At 50.8% G+C, this 19,333-nt stretch overlaps 1 protein-coding gene across 1 annotated transcript in view; it reads left to right on the top strand.

The window, feature by feature from the left end:
* The window catches only part of SLC7A8 (solute carrier family 7 member 8), a 52,195-nt gene extending 37,966 nt beyond the window's left edge, over positions 1–14,229 (top strand). Inside the window, exons 5-11 of the mRNA XM_069463497.1 lie at positions 1,329–1,482; positions 2,072–2,195; positions 3,964–4,067; positions 7,653–7,749; positions 9,775–9,924; positions 11,590–11,767; positions 12,254–14,229. Coding sequence (XP_069319598.1) covers positions 1,329–1,482; positions 2,072–2,195; positions 3,964–4,067; positions 7,653–7,749; positions 9,775–9,924; positions 11,590–11,767; positions 12,254–12,420 — 974 coding nt within the window. The 3' untranslated portion in view covers positions 12,421–14,229. The remainder of the gene's footprint in view (positions 1–1,328; positions 1,483–2,071; positions 2,196–3,963; positions 4,068–7,652; positions 7,750–9,774; positions 9,925–11,589; positions 11,768–12,253) is intronic.
* The last annotated feature ends 5,104 nt before the right edge of the window (positions 14,230–19,333 follow it).

Raw genomic sequence — 19,333 nt, 5'->3', positions numbered from 1 at the left:
ATCTTCTCTTGCTTGACAAATGGGAAGAGAAACCATTTTCCCCAGGGTGGTTGAAAGTAGGAATTGCTTCCCCTAGTCTGCAAAGTTCAATCCTACCATGCTCAGCCCATGGCCCTAGCACAGCTGAGTAAAGACCCCAGCTCTCTGGACTCCTATTGCCCTTTTACCCCAACCAGAGGGAAGCTCCCTGTGTCTTATATAGTGTGTCTTGTCCATGTAAAATGGAGGACAGAAAAGGAGAATTTTATATGCTTCAAAATTACTTATAATCTCTGCAAGAGAGAGCTCTACATTCCCGGGGCCCCTGCCAACATTCCCCACTGGATTTGTTCCTTTCCAAGACCGAGTCTGTATTCGGTTTCCATGGGACCCGTGGCACCACGAGGCTCTGCCCAGTGTCACTGCCTCGTGGAGAAAGTCAGATGACAAACAGGGAGACCTCCCACCCGCCCACAAGCCCTGAAGGCAGTGTGGGGAGCCTGGGTTTTTACTCCAGGACACATAATTAAGTCTCTGCTATATAATGAGCCTGATTATTTTAATCAGTTGGATTAAGTGCCTCAGCAGGTTATATTGTTTTCAGGAATTTAGACTTAAGGAAATCACTGTGCTGTCATTTCAAAGATAGTGAGTCCCTTCTAATCTGGTTTCAGTTCTTTCTCCTGGTCACTCTAATTTCCTAATTTCCTGTCTAAAGCTGGATTACAGGTGAATAAATAACATATGGTCAGTTACTCTGTATCTCATTACAATCTTAGTTGGCAACCTGTTTTGAGGGCCCACTGTGTGCTGCACCTGTGATAAGGGCTAGGAAGGCAATTTAAAAGCTCTTTGCTAGGGGACCCCTGTTGTCAGGAATCTATACTTTGAAAAGAGAGACCAAACACACCTTAGAGATAGAAGGATATCAACAAAGCAAGCAAAACAACCTTGAACTAATATAGTGTTATGGAAGCTTATAGCTGAGAGTTTCTTGTTCATGATGCTTTCTTCATGAAAATGTACAAACTTAAGCTATCAGGGAAGGGAGTCAGGAGATTGCCGATGACTCCAATCCTGTTTCCAAAGCCCAGTTTACCTAGCCTTTCCTGCCAAGAACCTTTGCCTTTTACAAAAGGAACATCCAGAACTGTGCTTTGAACCTGACTCCCCATTTGGAGCTCCTAGACCTGTATTTCCCCTTCTCCAATGATTGGGTTCACTGGAGACAGGACAAAGAGCTGGCATTTTCACCACAGGAAGGAGTAGGAGACCAGCCAGGGGAGGCCAGGGGTTGCTGGGTCTCTGATATGTCTCTCTGAGCAGCCTCCTACTGGTTGTGTCCACAGGAGAATACTTCTGGCTGGAGCCAAAGAACGCATTTGAGAATTTCCAAGAACCTGACATTGGCCTCATCGCACTGGCCTTCCTTCAGGGCTCCTTTGCCTATGGAGGCTGGAACTTTCTTAATTACGTGACTGAGGAACTTGTTGATCCCTACAAGTGAGTTGAAATCGCCCAACTCTTCCCCTCTCCCTGGCTGGGCCACAGCACCTGCTGCTGGGAAGAGGAGACAGGTGTCCACTGCCTGCTTCTTCCCCTGCCCCATTCTGACTGTGATCAGGTCTGTCCAAAAATAACAGTTCATCTCCCAGGAACTTAAACCATGTGCCATCCACCCTGCCAGGAGGAGGAAAATGATCCAGTGACTGTCCCAGAACAGATTAAAAGCTGAAAACCATATTGCAGTTGCACCACTGCCTTAGAGAATGGACTGTGCCCCGAGAGGCTTCTGGGCATCTTACCTGTGTCAGGACAGGCTAGTCTTTGTGTCCTAAGGCAAGGAAAAAGGTGTATTATGGAGATTCGGGTCAAGAGGAGATCAACAGGTGTGGAGCATATTTCCAGCCTGAGCTGTTTCATTTCCTTTAAATTATCCTGCCCATATGGAACAAAACCCACCTCCCAGGGAGAGGAAGCATCACAGGAGGCCGCAGGGTCAGGCTCGCAGGAAGGTGGAGGGCACTCCCTGGGCCCCATGGCGAGGTGGGCGTCCGGGTGCCAGCCTCCCTCACCCCCTCTCCCTCCACAGGAACCTTCCCAGAGCCATCTTCATCTCCATCCCACTGGTCACATTTGTGTATGTCTTTGCCAATGTCGCTTATGTCACTGCAATGTCCCCCCAGGAGCTGCTGGCGTCCAACGCAGTCGCTGTGGTAAGCAATCAAAGTCCCGGTCTCGCACCCCAGGAGTGCTGGCGTGGACTTGCCTGTGTGGCCTCGTGGAAGCGGAAATCACCCCAAGTCCTCAGGGCAGAAACCAAGTGTCTTCACTGGGGCATCTTCAAGTGCCCAGGAGCAAACCAGTGGCTGGGTTGTAGCTAGAATAGCCACAGTGGCAGAACTGAGTCATTGCCACAGAGACTGCACTGTCCGAGAAGCTAAAATACTGACTGACCCTTTGCAGAAAAAGTTTACTGGCTCCTGATCTAGGGCACTTTATATGTAAGAGTGAGGATGGTATAAAAGAGACAGGCTCCTCAGAAAGACACGATCTTGCCAAAACACGCCATTTCTCTCTTCCTTCGTTTCCTCCTCTAGAAAACATGCAGCCCAACTCCTTCCTTCTGCAGGGAAAAGTGGGTGCTGGTGAGCGATTTAGAAGTAGGAATGGGTTGTGCTCTTTGGAGAAAGAGATTGCACAGGTCCGAGGGCCTGGGTCCTCTATATCCAAGAAAGACCTGGTATCTGTGTCACCCCCTCACCTGGTTTCAGGCTGGGCCACCACCCTACCCTGCCAAACCTGTGGCTTCCCTGGTCTTATCTCTGAAGACTGTAAAGAAAAGAGCCCTCCCTTCCCCCCAGGTGGCCTGTTCCTACGACAAACAGCCTTCTCCAGTAAAGTGCTATGATCCTGGCTCAGAGAATACAGAAAAGCTGGTCCCAGCCTTTCACAGTCCTTCAATACGTGAAGACTAGTCTCTAGCTTCACAATCTGTTCTTTCTCCGCCTAAGTAGGAGCTTGTGCTTATCATTTTATTCCCAATTCATCTGTTTCTGTGAATTTAGATATTCTCATCCTATGAATTAGAATTCACCCTGATTTTACAAACGGGAAACTAAGGCTCAGGGCCGGGCGTGGTGGCTCACGCCTGTAATCCTAGCACTCTGGGAGGCCGAGGCAGGCGGATCGTTTGAGCTCAGGAGTTCGAGACCAGCCTGAGCAAGAGCGAGACCCCGTCTCTACTAAAAAAAAAAAAAAAAAAATAGAAAGAAATTAACCGGACAACTAAAAATATATAGAAAAAATTAGCCGGGCATGGTGACGCATGCCTGTAGTCCCAGCTACTTGGGAGGCCGAGACAGGAGGATCGCTTGAGCCCAGGAATTTGAGGTTGCTGTGAGCTAGGCTGACGCCACGGCACTCTAGCCCGGGCAACAGAGTGAGACTCTTGTCTCAAAAACAAAAGAAAAAGAAACTAAGGCTCAAAAATCGTGAACCTTGCTCAAGGTCTCCCAGCGCCTAGATGTAGGAGTAGGATTTGAACCCAGATCTGCCTGACTCACAAGCCTGTGCCCCTTCCTTTGCTGGAGAAATCATGTAATGTATATGAGGCCTGGACTCACAGCACCTGGCTTCCAATCCTGTCCCCTCCACTCCCTGGGCGTGTGAGCTTCGGCAAGCTACTTAATCACTATGCGCCTCAGTTTCCTCAGCCATAAAATAAGAATAATTATTAATTCATTATTATTATTACCACCACGCACTGTCTCTGTCAGTTAATTAGCCCGAGACACGTATTGCTGCCCCCTGTGTAGCTGTTACTGTGGGAAGTGGCGGTTCAGGCAGGGACTCTCAGGGAACTTAGCCGGAGAGAACCTCAAGAGTGGAGATGGGGAGAAGCTTTCCCAGCCAGGACGTTTGCAAGAGGTGGAGAGCCGTCACCTTTCCTTCCCTGCTTATCCCTTTTGTTTTCTCTCCCAGACTTTTGGAGAGAAGCTCCTTGGGGTCATGGCCTGGATCATGCCCATTTCCGTTGCTCTGTCCACATTTGGAGGCGTTAATGGGTCTCTCTTCACCTCCTCCCGGTGAGTGCTGCCTCGCCCTTCCCGGGCCAGGGGCTGCTCTGCTGTGCACATTGCTCTATGCGTATGTGGCGGGCTTGTCTCTGTCAGTGGGGGTCTGTGTGGGCACCTGGATGGTGGACTTGCACCAGGCAATTGCTCATGTGAGGTGTGCGTGTCAGTGTGGACACTGACGGGTGTGTGCTGCCCATGTGGTCACCCATGACATGTGTGACACACAGATCCTAGGTGTTTCACAGGTAGTGGCTTACCTCATTTCAAAATTAGCAGAAGACTGAGAGGGCCTGGGGCCTGCCTGAGGCAGTCCCGGTCAGGGGCATGGGTAGCAGCTTGGCTGTAGTCCTAGGGCCCCCATCACCACTCACCTGGAATGAGGCGCTGCTGGCTAGAAAGGAACCCCACTCTGAAAGGGACCAGGAAGAAGACTTGTACCTGGGGCCTGTGGGTCTGGCCTCTCATGAATGTTCTGGAACCAGACTACAGGTGGATGGGATCACTCTGATGGCCCTGAGGATGTAGGGCTCCTGCCCGCTCAACAGACAGGCAGCTGGGAAGGCATTCATGTACCACCCGTGGGCCTTGGGTGGAGAATGTGAAGTGAGAGAGAGCACGGGGAGAGTGGAAAGAAAACATTCCTCCAAAGAAAGAACCTTTCAGCCATGACCTCCACCCCAAAACTCTCTGGGAAGCCAGAAGCACGAGTGGGCCCGGGAGTCCCAGCTCCTGCCTCCACACATCCAGGGACCCAGGCCCTCCTTTGTGTCCTTTCTTGCTGTCCTTAGACTGGACTGTTGAGACTGGCGGATGTTGCATGATTTCCATTTGCGTGGTTCAAGGGGTCCTCCCAGGGTTCTTAGAAAGCCCCCATCCCTCAGGGCACAGTCCTGCTCACAAGATGAGTCCCTGAGTTCAGCTGCTTCCAACACCGTCCCATCAGGCAGGAGTTCCTGTGAAATGACAAGGGAGTGCCATGTTTTCAGGACCCAGGGCAGGAAAGAGGTGGTGTGGGTATGCCTCGTACCCCAGGACCCTGTGACGCTCACCCACAGCAACCTCATGTGCGTGTTACACAGGAGCAGTGGCCACCTGGAGGCCCCAGCCGAGGGCGAGCAGTGGAAGAGCAGTGACCCATGAGGCTCCTGGGGATCTGTTGGAGGAGAGCGACTGGCTACAGTCGCTTTAGAGTGGGGTCTGCAGAGGCCAAGCAGCGGTCTGCATGCATGTGGTGTAGCTGCCTGTGCATGCAGGAGATGGCGCATGGTGTGCTCGGCCTCTGATTCTGAGGCCAGACCTCACCCACCCAGGCCTCCTTCGTTCATCTTCCCAGTTCCTTCCTTCCTTCCACCTCCTTCCCTCCTCTCTTTCTCTCTTGTCTTCTGGGGTATCGAGAGGATGGTTCTTCCTGAGGAGTCGGAGTGTGTAGGGGTGTGTGCTATGCTTAATGTCATCGTCTCCTCTGTTGTCGGCTAACTGGGCAAGAATTGTCTCTTGTGAACTTGACACTTGCAAATGCAGTTGGACCTGGGCAGTTACACTTGGTCCTGGCTGCATGTGGAGGAAGGATGTGAATGCGGGGCCCTGGCTATGTGCACGATGAGGCCCACAGAGCAGCTGGGGCTCTGTCTGGTGCATGAGGCTGCACTGTAGAGGGGGCAGGAGCATGGGGGGAGGGGCAAGGATGCGTGTGGCTGCATGAAACCAGTGATAGTAGCCTAGGTAGTTCATGATGGTCACTGCTCATGGGTACTTGGGGCACAGTCAACTCCCACACTGCTGATGAGCTGCTCCACTCTACCCATACACAAATTACAAAGTAAGTGACAATTCTCTTCAGAGCTCCCAGCGTGCTGGGCCTGTACCTTTCTGTTCCCATCACACTATCTCCTTCTTCTCATCCCTTAAGTGTACCTTTCCCTAGAAAAAAGAACAATGGTCTAATTTGCACTAATATATAAATGATTACTAACAGCTTGTAGTATTCTTTTTTTTCTTAGGAGTGGGAAGAAGTGCTGCTTTTTATGTTAAAATTGCTCTTTTTTATTGATACATAATAGATGTACATATTTTTAGGGTACACATGATATTTTGATATATTTGCATAATATGTCAAGTCAGGGTAATTGGGATAGCATCACTTTAAATATTTATATTTATGCTAGGAACATTCAAATTATTCTCTTGAAATTTCTCTTTTAAAAAATACTTTCAGGCACAATGGCTCAAGCCTATAATCCCAGCATTTTGGGAGGCCAAGGTGGGAAGATTGCTTGAGGCCAGGAGTTTGAGACCAGCCTAGGCAACATAGTGAGACCCCCGTCTCTACAAAAAATTTTTTTAAATTGGTGGGTGTGGTGGCTCGTGCTACTGGGCAAGCTGAGGCAGGAGGATTGCTTGAGCTCAGGAGTTCAAGGCTATAGTGAGCTATAATTGCACCACTGCATTATAGCCCAGGCAACAGAGCAAGATCCTATTTCAAAAAAAAGAAAAAAAATACTTTTTTTGTTTTATTTTGTTTTGTTTTGAAATTACTCACAATCCTACTACTCAGAGATAATCGGTTAGCATTTTAACATATTTTTACAGGCCCATAAATAATTTTTAAATTAATTGGAATTACAGTTTTCTGTTGTGCTTTTTTTATTTAACATTATATTGTGAGCATGTTCTCATGTAATCACTTTTTTCAAAAACATTATTATGACTATAATATTCCATCTTATACCAAATTCTTTCTTATCAGAATATCTTTGTATACGTACATTTCACCAACTCTGTTCATTTTTCTTAGATGGCTTCTTGGGAATAGCATAAGTAGCTTTAATGATATAAAATTTAAATACAATTTATATAAAATACACAGATCATAAGTGTTCAGTTTGATGGGATGTTTTTTTTTTAGAGACAGGGTCTTACTATGTGGTCCAGGCTAGCCTTGAACTCCTGGGGGCTCAATTGATCCTCCTGCCTCAGCCTCCCAATTATTAATAGCTGGGACTATAGGCACACATGCCACTGTGCCTGGCTCCAGTTTGATGAGTTTTGACAGCTGTAGACAGCCATGTAACCACCACCCAAAATAAGGTCTAGACTGTTTCTACCACCTATTCCCCACCCCCACAAAGGCAACTACTCTCTGACTAGGATAAGAATGTTCTTAAAGCTTTCCATGTACAGTTCAGTCCCAGCATAGCAGGGAATCTGTATCCCTTGGGGATGGGGAGGCACGCTTTTAAAGGTTTGAAGACCTTAGGCAAAAGAGAGAGGCTGCTCCTGCACCTTCCTCACACTGGCAGCAGCAGCCCGAGGAGTGACGGTACAATCGCCTGTAACCCTGAGCCACCCAGACCACACTCGGGGTTTCCACGCACCCGGGACTCATCCACATATCCACTGGCTGCCTCTGGTTTGCCTGCACCTGCATTTGTGAACACAAGTCCCGGGATTAGTGGTCTAGAAGGTGTGCACGCAAACGTGGGTACCTGGTTGGAGGGGGTGCCCCTACGTGGGCAGAAGGTAGACATGGAGGAGGGAGCCCCGGCTTGGTGGTCCATGGGCTACCCCACACTGACCTGCGTTTCTCCCTGCCAGGCTGTTCTTTGCTGGAGCCAGAGAGGGCCACCTTCCCAGAGTGCTGGCCATGATCCACGTGAGGCGCTGCACCCCAATCCCAGCCCTGCTCTTCACAGTAAGGGCCCTTCCTGCTGCCAACCCTCCACACATCTTCCCTCTCTTTGTGCCTACTCTAAGCTAGGGGTTCACACTTTCCACACCTGTCCCTTGCACCCTGCTGGTCTGCTCCTAGGTCTCACTGGGTCTTAGAGAATCTGACAAATCGATATTCATGAGCTTTAATAATATCATGGGATCCAGCAAGGAAAGACCCTGAGTCCTGAAACACCTAAGACCCTCAGCCTGGCTCATTTCCATTGCCCTGTCCTTTTGGGTCAGACTGAGCAGGCTGCCTCAGGATTTTCCAATCTGACAAAGAAACTTCTCTGCCCAGGTCCTCCTCGCACCTGTAACTGCAGGGTTGCAACACTGGGCCTCTGCTCCTGATTGGTCCTGGCAGACACCTGCCTTTCCCCGTTAGGTTTCTTGCATCAGGGCACCCAGTCTCTTGAGAAACGTCATTGAAACAAATTCAAGGTTAAGGGTACGTTAAATAAGAAAAATCATAAAGACAGGAAGACTGGTAAATTGAAGAGGGAGGAAAGGAAACTTGGGATGGGGAAGAAATGGGGGTCAAATGTGCCCAGAGTGGAACCATTTAGAGAGAGCTAAAGGAAGGAACAAATTGTCCTCACTGAGTCTTTTGAGTTATTTCTGTTCTCCTTATGGATCCTGAATAAAGCATTAGAAATGACTGGTCCACCAGAGAGGCAGCTACAGATCAGGATGACAGAGCCCTGGGGAGTCAAGAGCATCATACAACACCAGGAGGAATTTCAGAATGTTCGGATACAGGATGAAGGTCACCTTGATTGGTTAGTTGTGAAAGATGGCTGGAGAGATGATATGCCCAGTGGGCCACACACTTTTTTTTTTTTTCAGTTTGAGCTGTCGGTGCAGTACTGTGACTGCAAGGCAAGTACAGCAAAAATCAGGCCTATTCACCTGGTAAAATCTTCTCGGTTATTCTCTCCATCAGACCTCATGGGAGAACTGAACTTTTTATTGGCCTTCACAAATCATCAGAGGGAAAGAGTGTGGTTTTGAGAGAGAGCCACAGAGATGATTTTGAAGTTGCAAAGTAGACTCCATCAAGAAAACCTCATGGGGATGTTATGAGGGTTAAATGAGTTAATATTTGTAGAATGCTAAAAATAGGACCTGGCACATAGTAAGTGCTTTGTAACTGGTTATGAAATTAAGAAAGAGGCCGGCACGGTGGCTCACACCTGTAATCCTAGCAATCTGGGAGGCCAAGGTGGGAGGATCACTTTGAGCTCAGGAGTTCGAGACCAGCCTGAGCAAGAGGGAGATCCTGTCTCTGCTAAAAAAAATACAAAGAAATTAGCTGGACAACTAAAAATATATAGAAAAAATTAGCCGGGCATGGTGGCGCATGCCTGTAGTCCCAGCTATTCAGGAGGCTGAGACAGTAGGATCGCTTGAGTCCAGGAGTTTGAGGTTGCTGTGAGCTAGGCTGATGCCACTGCACTCTAGCCCGGGCAACAGAGTGAGACTCTGTCTAAAAAAAAAAAAAAAAAAATGAAATTAAGAAAGAGAGAGAGGAAAGGAAGGGAAGGAGGGAGGGAGGCAGAGAGAGGAAGGAAAATAAATTAGATGACTCAGCCAGGAGGAAAGGATAAGGGCAAGAATAAAGCATTAATCTGCAGTTAACAATCTTCCCTAGGGGATAAAAAATTAGAAATTAGCTTGAGCTATAACCAAGAGAGAAATGTGAATGAGACCAGGGCTGACAGAACCAGGTAACAGCAGTGTGGCCAGTTTGTGGCTAGATTGGTTAGTGCCCATGCTATACCAGTGGTTAAATATTTTGCTTATCACCCCTGCAATAAGAAAGAACTTCCAAGCAATGAAGGTGTTAGTAACAACCTGGTTACTAAGAGAGGTTGTAAAGTCTCCATTTTGAGACATGGCATCGTGTGCCTGGAGGCTTGGGAACAGCCGCTGACCTGTACACACTCCTCTCCACCAGTCTCTGAATGCCTTTGTGATCACTGATGAGCTCCTCCCCCTTCCCCAGTGCATCTCCACCCTGCTGATGCTGGTCACCAGCGACATGTACACACTCATCAACTACGTGGGCTTCATCAACTACCTCTTCTATGGGGTCACGATTGCTGGACAGATAGTCCTTCGCTGGAAGAAGCCTGATATCCTCCGCCCCATCAAGGTGAGAGAACCTCCCATGGGGGTCCCCTCCCCTTCCTCTGTGGTTCTAGCTGTAGGTCATATTTTTTTTTTTTAATATTTTTTCTTTCTTTTTAAAAAAAAAATTTTTACTTTTTTTTAGTCTACCTATAGATTTTCTACCTCAACCACACTGGAATGCATGCAGGTCATATTTTTAAATCACCTCTGTTTTTAGCTGCTGACCCCAGACCGTCATCTCTATGAAGGTAGCAGACCCTTTGGGAAGCAAGGATCATGTGTGAATGGGGCAGCCATGTCCGTTCTCCACGGGGAACAGGACCAGAGCAAATTGCAGCTGGGGAATAAGATTTAATGTCACTTTCATCATGTCATTCCTTTCTTTCCTACCACTCTAGGTCTTAAACTCCAACTGATTTTTTTCAAGATTCTCTTATCTTTACAACACTTCTCCCTGCCCCTCCAGATAGCCGGCTTCTCCATGTACTGTGTCTCTATTCCAGAATGCGTTTCCTCCTCCCGTCAGCCTATCCAAAGTCTAACCATTTTCCAAATGGGCCTCAAGTACTTCCTCTATCTTGAAGCTTTCCAGTTCCCTTTTACAGCCCTCCATGATCCTCCCTTTTTAACGTCCTGTGGCCCTACGCATAGCAGGCTGCTCAGAGAACCGAATGATCGCTGTAAGAACTAACTTTGCCGTAGGAATGAATGGGATTGCTCAGAACAAGATATGCTAGAGTGTTATGGGCTCTCCTACCAATTAGAACAGAGAATAGCCTGGAGCTATTTGAACAATCCTATTCTAGAAGCAGAAACTAGATGCTTCTAGAAGATTCTTCTAGCTGAGAAAGGCTCTCAATTCCCCACTGGCATTTTCACTGCTACTTTTCTCCCGCCCTTAGAAAACATGCTAGAGTAGAGGGCAGAGGAGGTAGAATGACCCCATGTCCCCACCACATGCCTCAGAGGGGAGGATGAGGAGGATGGCAGCTGAATCAGGGCTGCCCCTGGAGTCCTGAGGAGGACGCTCTTGGGAACGCCCGGCATGTGGTCAGCAAGGAGGGAACTGATGCTTCCTTCTGAACGGAAGTGAAAACCCCAGGCTGCTTTATCCTATGCTGGGTTTCCTGATTTCTTGCGTCTTGGCAGATTTTTCTCAGACTGCTTCAGAGAAACAGTTTGGGGATGATCTTGGTGTGAGGGACACTTGCCACGTTGTGTCCAGATGAGGCCTGTCTAGAAGTGGGCCAGGAGCAGGGAGCCTGGCTGACCTAGGTCACGTTCTTCCTGCACCTCTCCTCCCCGCTAGGGCCTCAGCAAACATGCACGGATGCGGGGCAAGCTTCTCAACCCCCATGAGCATCTCTGGCCGCCGCGGGCATCTCTGGCCGCCACGGGCACCTGGCCCCGATGATGAGGCCTTGTCTGAGGCCACCTGAGAGGGAGGACGTGGGCAATGAGGATCCTTCCTTCCCTAGTCCCCCCACCCTCTCCTGTCCCACTGCTCGAGTTATCAACATTGGTTGCCATCGCACCTGCCCTATCAGGGCTTGGGCTGTGGGAGCCGCAGAACTGAGTGAGGCCCAACCTTTGCGCTCAAGAACACTCCCTGTGGGGAAGAAGAGAGAGGGTGCCCTGAGCCTGGGGCTGCGGGGACCACACAGCTCACAGTGCCTCTTCTCCACAGATCAACCTCCTGTTCCCCATCATCTACTTGCTGTTCTGGGCCTTCCTGCTGGTCTTCAGCCTGTGGTCGGAGCCGGTGGTGTGCGGCACCGGCCTGGCCATCATGCTGACAGGAGTGCCCGTCTATTTCCTGGGTGTTTACTGGCAACACAAGCCCAAGTGTTTCGATGACTTCATTGGTGAGTTGCTGGAGGCTCTGGGGTGGCTAGAGCAATGGAGTGGTCAGCGACAGGGCGGGTGAGCCACCAGGATCGGGAGGTCTAGGCTCACCTTCCCCCGAGTCCACAGAGCTCTGGAGAAGGAGTTGAGGTCAGGAAAGGCAGATGTCTTCCCAGAGACCTCTGAGGAGTCTCCATGCAGACCTTAGACCCACAGGCACAGGCGACCTGTCAGCCCTCCTGCAGGAGCTGCCCCAGGCTGGGCGGAGACCAGCAGAGACTCTGGAATTGGGGTCAGTAGGCATAGGGAAGGCGGAAGGCTGGGCCTGGATGAGCGAGGGGCAGCTGACAGAAGATGCAGGAGCAGATGAGGTGGCCGTCCCCTGGAGAGGGAGTCTCCAAAAGGCATTGACTGCTGAGGCCACACCTGGGCGGGGAGAGCTGGGAAGGGCCAGGCTGGCGGGATGCTCAGCACCGACCTGGTTTCTGTGTGATCTCCTTCTACAGAGTTGCTAACCCTGGTGAGCCAGAAGATGTGTGTAGTCGTGTACCCCGAGGCAGAGAGGGGCTCAGGGACAGAGGGGACAAATGATGACATGGAGGAGCAGCGGCAGCCCATATACCAACCCACTGCCACCAAGGACAAGGACTTGGTGGGGCAGCCCCAGCCCTGAGGACTGCCTCCCTCAGCAGCTACTCTCCCCTTCATCCCCTTCCTGCCTTCCTTCCCTGCCTGGGTCCCTCCAACACACACACACACACACACACACACACACACTCCCCTCTTTGCTTCTGTCAGGCAGGGCAGGACCTGGGTATGGGTGGTGAGAAATTGTAAACAAAGACACTGACATTTGTACCCAAAGAACCTGCCTCTCACCCCAGTGCTGCCCACACTCAGCTTTTAGAGAGGAACGGAGAGCCAAGGGTGCCCGCAGGGCCTCCCTCCAGGCCACAGACTCGGGGGCCTCTTCAGGAACCTGAGTTCACGGCTGCCCTTCCCCGCTACTCCTGACCAAGGGAGGCCTCGCTTCAGAGAGCAGTGGCAGCCACAGTGAGTTGGCTGGGGGGACAGACTCAAGGAAATGTGTCACCAGTAAAGGTTGGCTGGAGAGACCCAAACCCCTCTCTGTCCACCAGGGGCCCAAAGTCAGGGGGATGCTGCCCTCTGCCCTCGTTGCCCCGCTCCTGCCCTACCTCCACCCCCCCCAGCCTGGACTCCCTGTCAGAGTAAGGCTCCTTTCAGGGTAATACCTCCCCACTGAGCAAGGGACCAAGGACAGGGAGAGCTGCCCCAACCCCTCCCCTCAAGCCAGGCCTGTGGAATGGATTGAGAAGGGTTCAGACTGCAGAGACCCAGCCCTGCCCCTGCCTCCTGCCTCCGGCCCCAACATGGTGCCAAAGCTTCTGGAAGCCAGAAAGTCTTCTTACGCTTAATGTAGTGGACATCTCTCTCCTAGTGACAAAGCCGCTCAGCAGCTCCCCTCCCACCCTAGGGAAGGAGCAGTCACCCTCAGCCCTGCAGCCACACCCCGGCACAGTCACCCCGAGCCAGCGCTGCCAGCCGCCCCCAGCAGGCCCTCATCCTCCTCTCTGGACCTTGGCTCAGGGACTGGGTGTGAAGGATCCCCAAGCCCTTCAGGCCTGAAATCAGAGCCAAATCAGCCTTAAATCGCACCCCCATCCAAGAACTGGGCCTAAAAATACTCCTTTATTTCTAACCCTCAGGACAGACCTGGTATTGAATGCCTCCCCCGGGAGGAAGGGTACTTTCCCACCTCCCCAGAGGGGCCCATTCCACGTCCTCAGAGACTGCTTGGGGAGAGCCGTTTTCCGAAGGCCAGTTGCCCACCCCTCCCTAAGTCAGATAACCCTCCCTCCTCTCCAGTCTCACCACCGTCCTGTCTTGGGGCAGGATGGGAGGGCAGTGGCAGGATGGCACCCACCACAGAGACCCTCAGAAAGGCCCCCTGTGGCATGCGGCCTTCTGACTGTCCCCTGTGCTCCAGAGGAAGCCTTGGTGTTAGCCCTGGGCCTTGAGGCCTCCCCAGCGACACCTGCTGTGCTAAGGACACAGCAGGATTCTCTCTGCACCCCCCTCTGCATTCCGTCTGCTTAAACTGGAGTACCCAGGAGCCCCTCCTGGCCTGGGTCATGCCCCCAGCTCCCCACCCGGCTTGCCTGCCCCATAGGTGGTGAGATGCCACGGTTGGTCCGAATTATGGCCCCTTCCATGTAGAACCAGGCAGGCTGGGGTTGGCCCCTAGAGGGTCAGGGGACCATCTTCCTGTTCCTTCCCATTCCTCCAACCTCCTCACCTCCTTCAATTATTATTTTTTTGTAAAGTGGATGCCTTACTTTTTGGATAAATATTTTTGAAGCTAGTGTTTCTATTTCTTTCGGATTTTTAATGTAAGGTTGTTTTGGGGGGTGGACTGAGTTAGAACCTTGATAATAATCTTCTGTCTTTAACTTGGTTTAGGTTTTAGGGTTGCGTTTGTTTTGTGGAGAGTTTTTTTTTTTTTTCTTTTGATGTAATAAAATTTTAAATGGAAATGAAGTTTGTGGTGTTGATAATTGAGTCAACTTCTGAAACAGGAATCACCAGGCATTTCAGGTGCCTTCCAGGGTGGCACTCCTAAAGCCGTGCTCTCCGTGACTTCCACTCTCCAGGCCTCAGTGCCAGCACATTCAAACAACTCTCTTTGAACCAAAAACACTGTCAAAAGACAAAATTGCAATAAATTTTTTTTCCCCACCCCAATAAATTTAGTTTAAAGATCTCATTGGCTTTATTCACAATTCCAGAATCAGGCAACACCTCATTCCATAAAATAGAGTAAGTGTTCCCATGAGCTGAGGGGAAGAGGTTGGGTTTATGGAGAAGGGCTGAAGAAAGCCGGTAACTTTTCAAAGTTAATTTTTATTGTAAGGGGGAGACTAGGGGACAGAACAATAGAAAAATAAGCGATGAGTTAACATCAGGTTACTTCAGGCTACCTTTTTTGTGTGAGGATTAAAACAAAGGGAAGTTCATTATCATGCTGATTGAAGATTTTTAACTGGTATGTTTGGGAAACTGTCTGTTATCTGTATCTCAGAGGTCCAATAGCAACTTAGTTTAGTCTTGGTGACATGGAACTTTAGCATGGGTGAGTCCGTTTAGATTTTTGGTCTGATCTGTGAGGGCCTCGTGCAGGAGCTTAGTCCAAAACAATGGCCTCCTATAACTTTTATCTAACAACACTCTCTCATTCCTTCTGTGGAGTCACGAAGTATTATTAAGTTCCTGCTCTGAGCACCATACTGAGAGCTTGCAAACTGGGAAGAAGAACTCATTATTACCCAAGGTGGGAATGTGGCAAGGCAGAGACAGCACCAAGGTGAGCTGGGGGAAGAAAGGCAGGGACAGTCCTTCCAAAGCCCAGCCAGCAAAGGCTTCTCACACCGAGACAGCCAGGGTGAATCGGGAGAGACTCAGGGTCCAAGGGGCTTGATGGGAAGGCGTGGGAGGTGGGGCTGGGTTCACTCAGCTGGAGACACCTGAGAGGAAGACTAGTAGGACCGTTGGACTAGGACCAGGGAAAAGGAGGAAGCAGGTGAGGTAGGTACTAGTACTTCCTGGTGTTTTGGGTTAATTGCTAGAGGAAGTTGATGGGATTAGACTCAGTCATCACTTCCTGTCCCTGCCTTTATGGGCAGCTGTCCCAGGGTCCTGTCTGGCATTATTCCAGAGCCAGCACTGCTGACAGACATGTGGAAGGTTGTTAAGACATCACCCTTCACCATCTGGGACACTGTGAGGACACAAACAAGCAAGACACCTCCTCTGCCAGTCTTGGCCTGGCCCCAACACATCTGCTTTGTGGCTGTCATTCCTCCAGACAGGCTGGAAGCACCATTCACAGGGGCAAACACTTGGCTCCTAGTCCCAGGCCAGCCAGTAAACAGCTGTGTGTCCTTGGGCAAGTCACCTCACCTGTTTAGCATTTTGAAGGGGGTAGGGTTGGACCTAATCTCAAACGGTTCCTCAATCTTCCAACTTCAGGTTGTCCCAAAAGGGCAGAGGCCAGTCTTGTGCAAGAGGCTGTTCTCCGAGCCTCGCATCCACCCCTCGGGACCCCTCTTCCCCGACACATGCACCTTTCCTTTCCCTGCCTGCACCGGGTCTCCTCCGTGTCGCCCCATTGAGGCGGGTCCAGCCCCCATCCCCTCCCACTCCACGGAGACATGTGTCCCCAGGGGACCCCTCTCTCTCTCCGTAAGATGACACCTGCTGATCTTTTCAAACTGATCAAATGGGCAAATGTGGGGCTCCTCCTGGGCAATATGCATTTATTTTTAACCTGGGCCTTCACCCTGTCTTGGCCTGTCAGTCACTTTAATGCTAGGAATTTCACATGCTCTGAACTTAGACTCTGGGAACTTTTTAGAAGTCACTGAAATCATAGCTGCTTGTGGATTCATTTATTAATATAGTCACACAACAAATCTTTCTGTGACCATTGTATCCAAATACTTTACTATATACTGTGGGAATAGCAAATTTATTCCTGGATTTTCCAAGTCAGCTTCAGGCATCAAATATTTTATTCCATGGTCCCCATAAGAATTTTCAGATGTATCGACCCACCTGTCCTTAATTTTTAATTCAGGAAATATGATCACCATAGCTGAAGAGGTCCAAAAGATGTATGTGACCCTACCCTCAAAGAGCAAATAGTGTGCGGGGGAAAGAAGCCAAGAATGCACATGGTGCACGTGTGCACTTCGTGGCATCACTGACCACCCACGCCACCTGGGAACCACCTGCCTGTGGACCTCCCCCTCCCCCGCTGAGCTGTGAGCTTCCACTGGCAGGGGCTGAACCCGACACATCCCTAGAGCCTGTGCAGTGCCTGGTAGCTCCGTGCTCAACAATTCTTGTCAAATTGAGGCATCGGGCAATAGGTAGTGCATCTGTTTAGGAGACACAGATAAAACCACAATGGGAGGTCAGAGGAAGGAGACTCAGCATTAACTGAGACCATTTGCTTTACAGACATTATCTTATTTACAGTTTCATTAAACAACATTGTGAAGCAGGCATTACTATTGCCACTTTACAAGTGAGATTAAGTAACCTGCCCAAGGTCATCAAGCTGGTCAGTGACAAAGGCCGGATTTGAGCCCGGTTCTCTCTGACACTTCACGGCCATGCTCGGCTGTCTTCCTGTTGGGAAAGTCTTGGCTCACTAAGGAGGTGGCACTGGAAGGAGACCTGTTACACAGTCACTAAGATAATACACATGCATTGTTTCAGTTAATCCAAACAGGTAGCGACTGCAGCGGCAAAGGGAAAATGACCCTGCTGCCTGGGGAGGGCTTCTTTCCTCTCCTGAGCAAGAATCCCCCAGCCCTTGACTGCCGCTGCCCACCCCCTTCCTGTCCAGAGTCCCCACCCTGCCCTGACATCCAGAGTGCTGCCCGCCTCGGCCAGACCCCTGGATGCCGGCACATGGCGGCAACGTCAGCGCCAGCCAGGGAGGCGAGGCCATCTCGCCACGGCCTAAGCTGCTGACTTTCTCGCCTCCTGCTGGCTCTATTTGCACACCTCCCTTTGCACACCTCCCGCTTCCTCCAGGGCCCAGTCACTGCCCAGGTCACTAGCTAGTGACGCAGACTTCCCCTCCCTATGGTGGCCCTTGGTGAAGAAAATTCTCTGAAAGGTCTCTGAGTCACACAGCAAACCCTTCCCACCCCTCAGTCCCAGGGCCGTTTCCAGAACAAGCCCAGGGCCCTTTCTTCCAAGGTGAACCAGGCATCCTCAAAATGACCTTGGGCAGCTCAGCCTCTCAGCCTTGTTTTCCTTGTTTATAAAAGAGGGATGAAAATACGGTCTGCCTTGCCTATTTTCCTACTTAACTTATGGTCAGCACAAAAAATCATATGTTTCAACAAGAGAAAAAGCGTTAATTTATCAGAAAGCGCAAGGCCTAACCATTGTCATTATTTCAAAGTAGGGGAGGGGACAGAATTTCTTCTCATTGGGACAGGCCCTGGGACCAGCATTCCCAGCCTGCCCTTTCTCCCTTTAACTGCCCTGCAGGCCCCCATGCCGGCCACGTTTCCTCTTCCCGCCTGGCGATGCCCACGGTGTCTTGCGCGCTGTGGGACGCTGCCCTCTGCTGTCCACCTGACTCCCGACCACATCAGCCCCTCGAGTCTAGACATTTGGACCGATGTTGCCACCTGGTGGTCAGAAGAGGCATTGCCGCCAAGCTGTCCTCAGCTTTGAAATGGGGGGCAGAAATCTCCCCTTCTGGTTCCTGAGATCTGTCTCTGGGACGCCCGCAGATCTCCCCACGCCAGCTCAGGACTTTCAGAGAAAGCAGATCTGGCCATACCTCAAGCCGTGCACAGAAAGCACCTGGGGTAGGGAGGATGGAAAGAGGATGCTAACCAGTTACATTTGCATTTTTTGTTTTAGTGTTCAATGCCACACATATCCTCTGCATTTGCCCCGCTGTGGCCCACTCACAGTGACCCAGCCCTTGGTGTGCCCAACTTGTAAAAACTTCTGGCCCCACAGGGCACCCATGGCATTTGCTGGTGATAAAAGAGCCAGTAATACATTCCTGTGTGTCCTTTTCTTTTCACTAGACCTACAGCCCCTTTTGGAGATGAAATCCAACAGGTTAAATCCACCACAGGTGCCTCTGGCAGGAAGGAGTGAGGAGTTCCCAGAGAAAAGAGAAAAGGGAAGTGGGGGACAGGCCCAAGAGGTGCAGAGAGGGAGGCAGGAGCTTCTCCTAAGAGACCCTACAACAGAGCCCCAGAAAGAGGTGATGACATAAGAGGCTTCTCAAGCCTCACAAGAGGAAGTAGACCCAAGAGACACACATTGGAGGTCAGAGAACGGCCATGCAAAAGGAAAGACAGCAAGCTGAGCAGCAGCGAGCTCCTGAGCCCTGCAGCCCAGGGCACAGGAAACGGGAGGCAGAGCCTCAGGCCCAGAATTGGGGGCAAAGTGCCAGCCTGAGCCTTGCAGCATAGGGCAGCTGGAAAAGAGAGGCGCTGGAGCCACCAGAGGAGGACATCTGTTCTGAGGGCAGCAGCCTGCCTGGGCCTGGGGTGCAGGGCCCAAGTCCTGACCAGGTGCCTCAGCCAGGCCCAGGCATTCAGGGACTGTTCCCGTCTGCTAGAGGTAGTGAGGGCTGGAAACACGTTAGTACGTGGGCTATTGCACAGACTCTGAAAAAACGTAGCAAATGAGCATACTCTGGACCACGACACAGGCCCCCATGTACGGCTTGTTCGTAGAACCTATCACTGCACCCTAAATCCCTCAAACGACATCCCCCCTGGTCTGCACCCAGGAGAATGCTCTGGGAGGTGGGGCTACAGAAGGAACTGACTGTCCCTGGGGGTAGGTGGAGCCCAGCACTGGGGGGACCCAGAGAAAGGCGTGTCAAGGGAGGAGCTCAGACCAAGCTGGGGGTCGGCACTGGAAGAGGGCTTCCTCTGTTCACTCTGACTTGGCACCTCATTCTGCACAGAACATTTCGGAAGTCAGAGGGAGGAGGACACTCAGAGTGAGGTGTTACC

Source organism: Eulemur rufifrons, chromosome 2 (assembly GCF_041146395.1).
Source record: "Eulemur rufifrons isolate Redbay chromosome 2, OSU_ERuf_1, whole genome shotgun sequence".
Classification (NCBI taxonomy): Eukaryota; Metazoa; Chordata; class Mammalia; order Primates; family Lemuridae; genus Eulemur; species Eulemur rufifrons.
The sequence above is the reverse complement of the archived record's forward strand: the minus strand, read 5'-3'. Positions and strand labels throughout refer to the sequence as shown.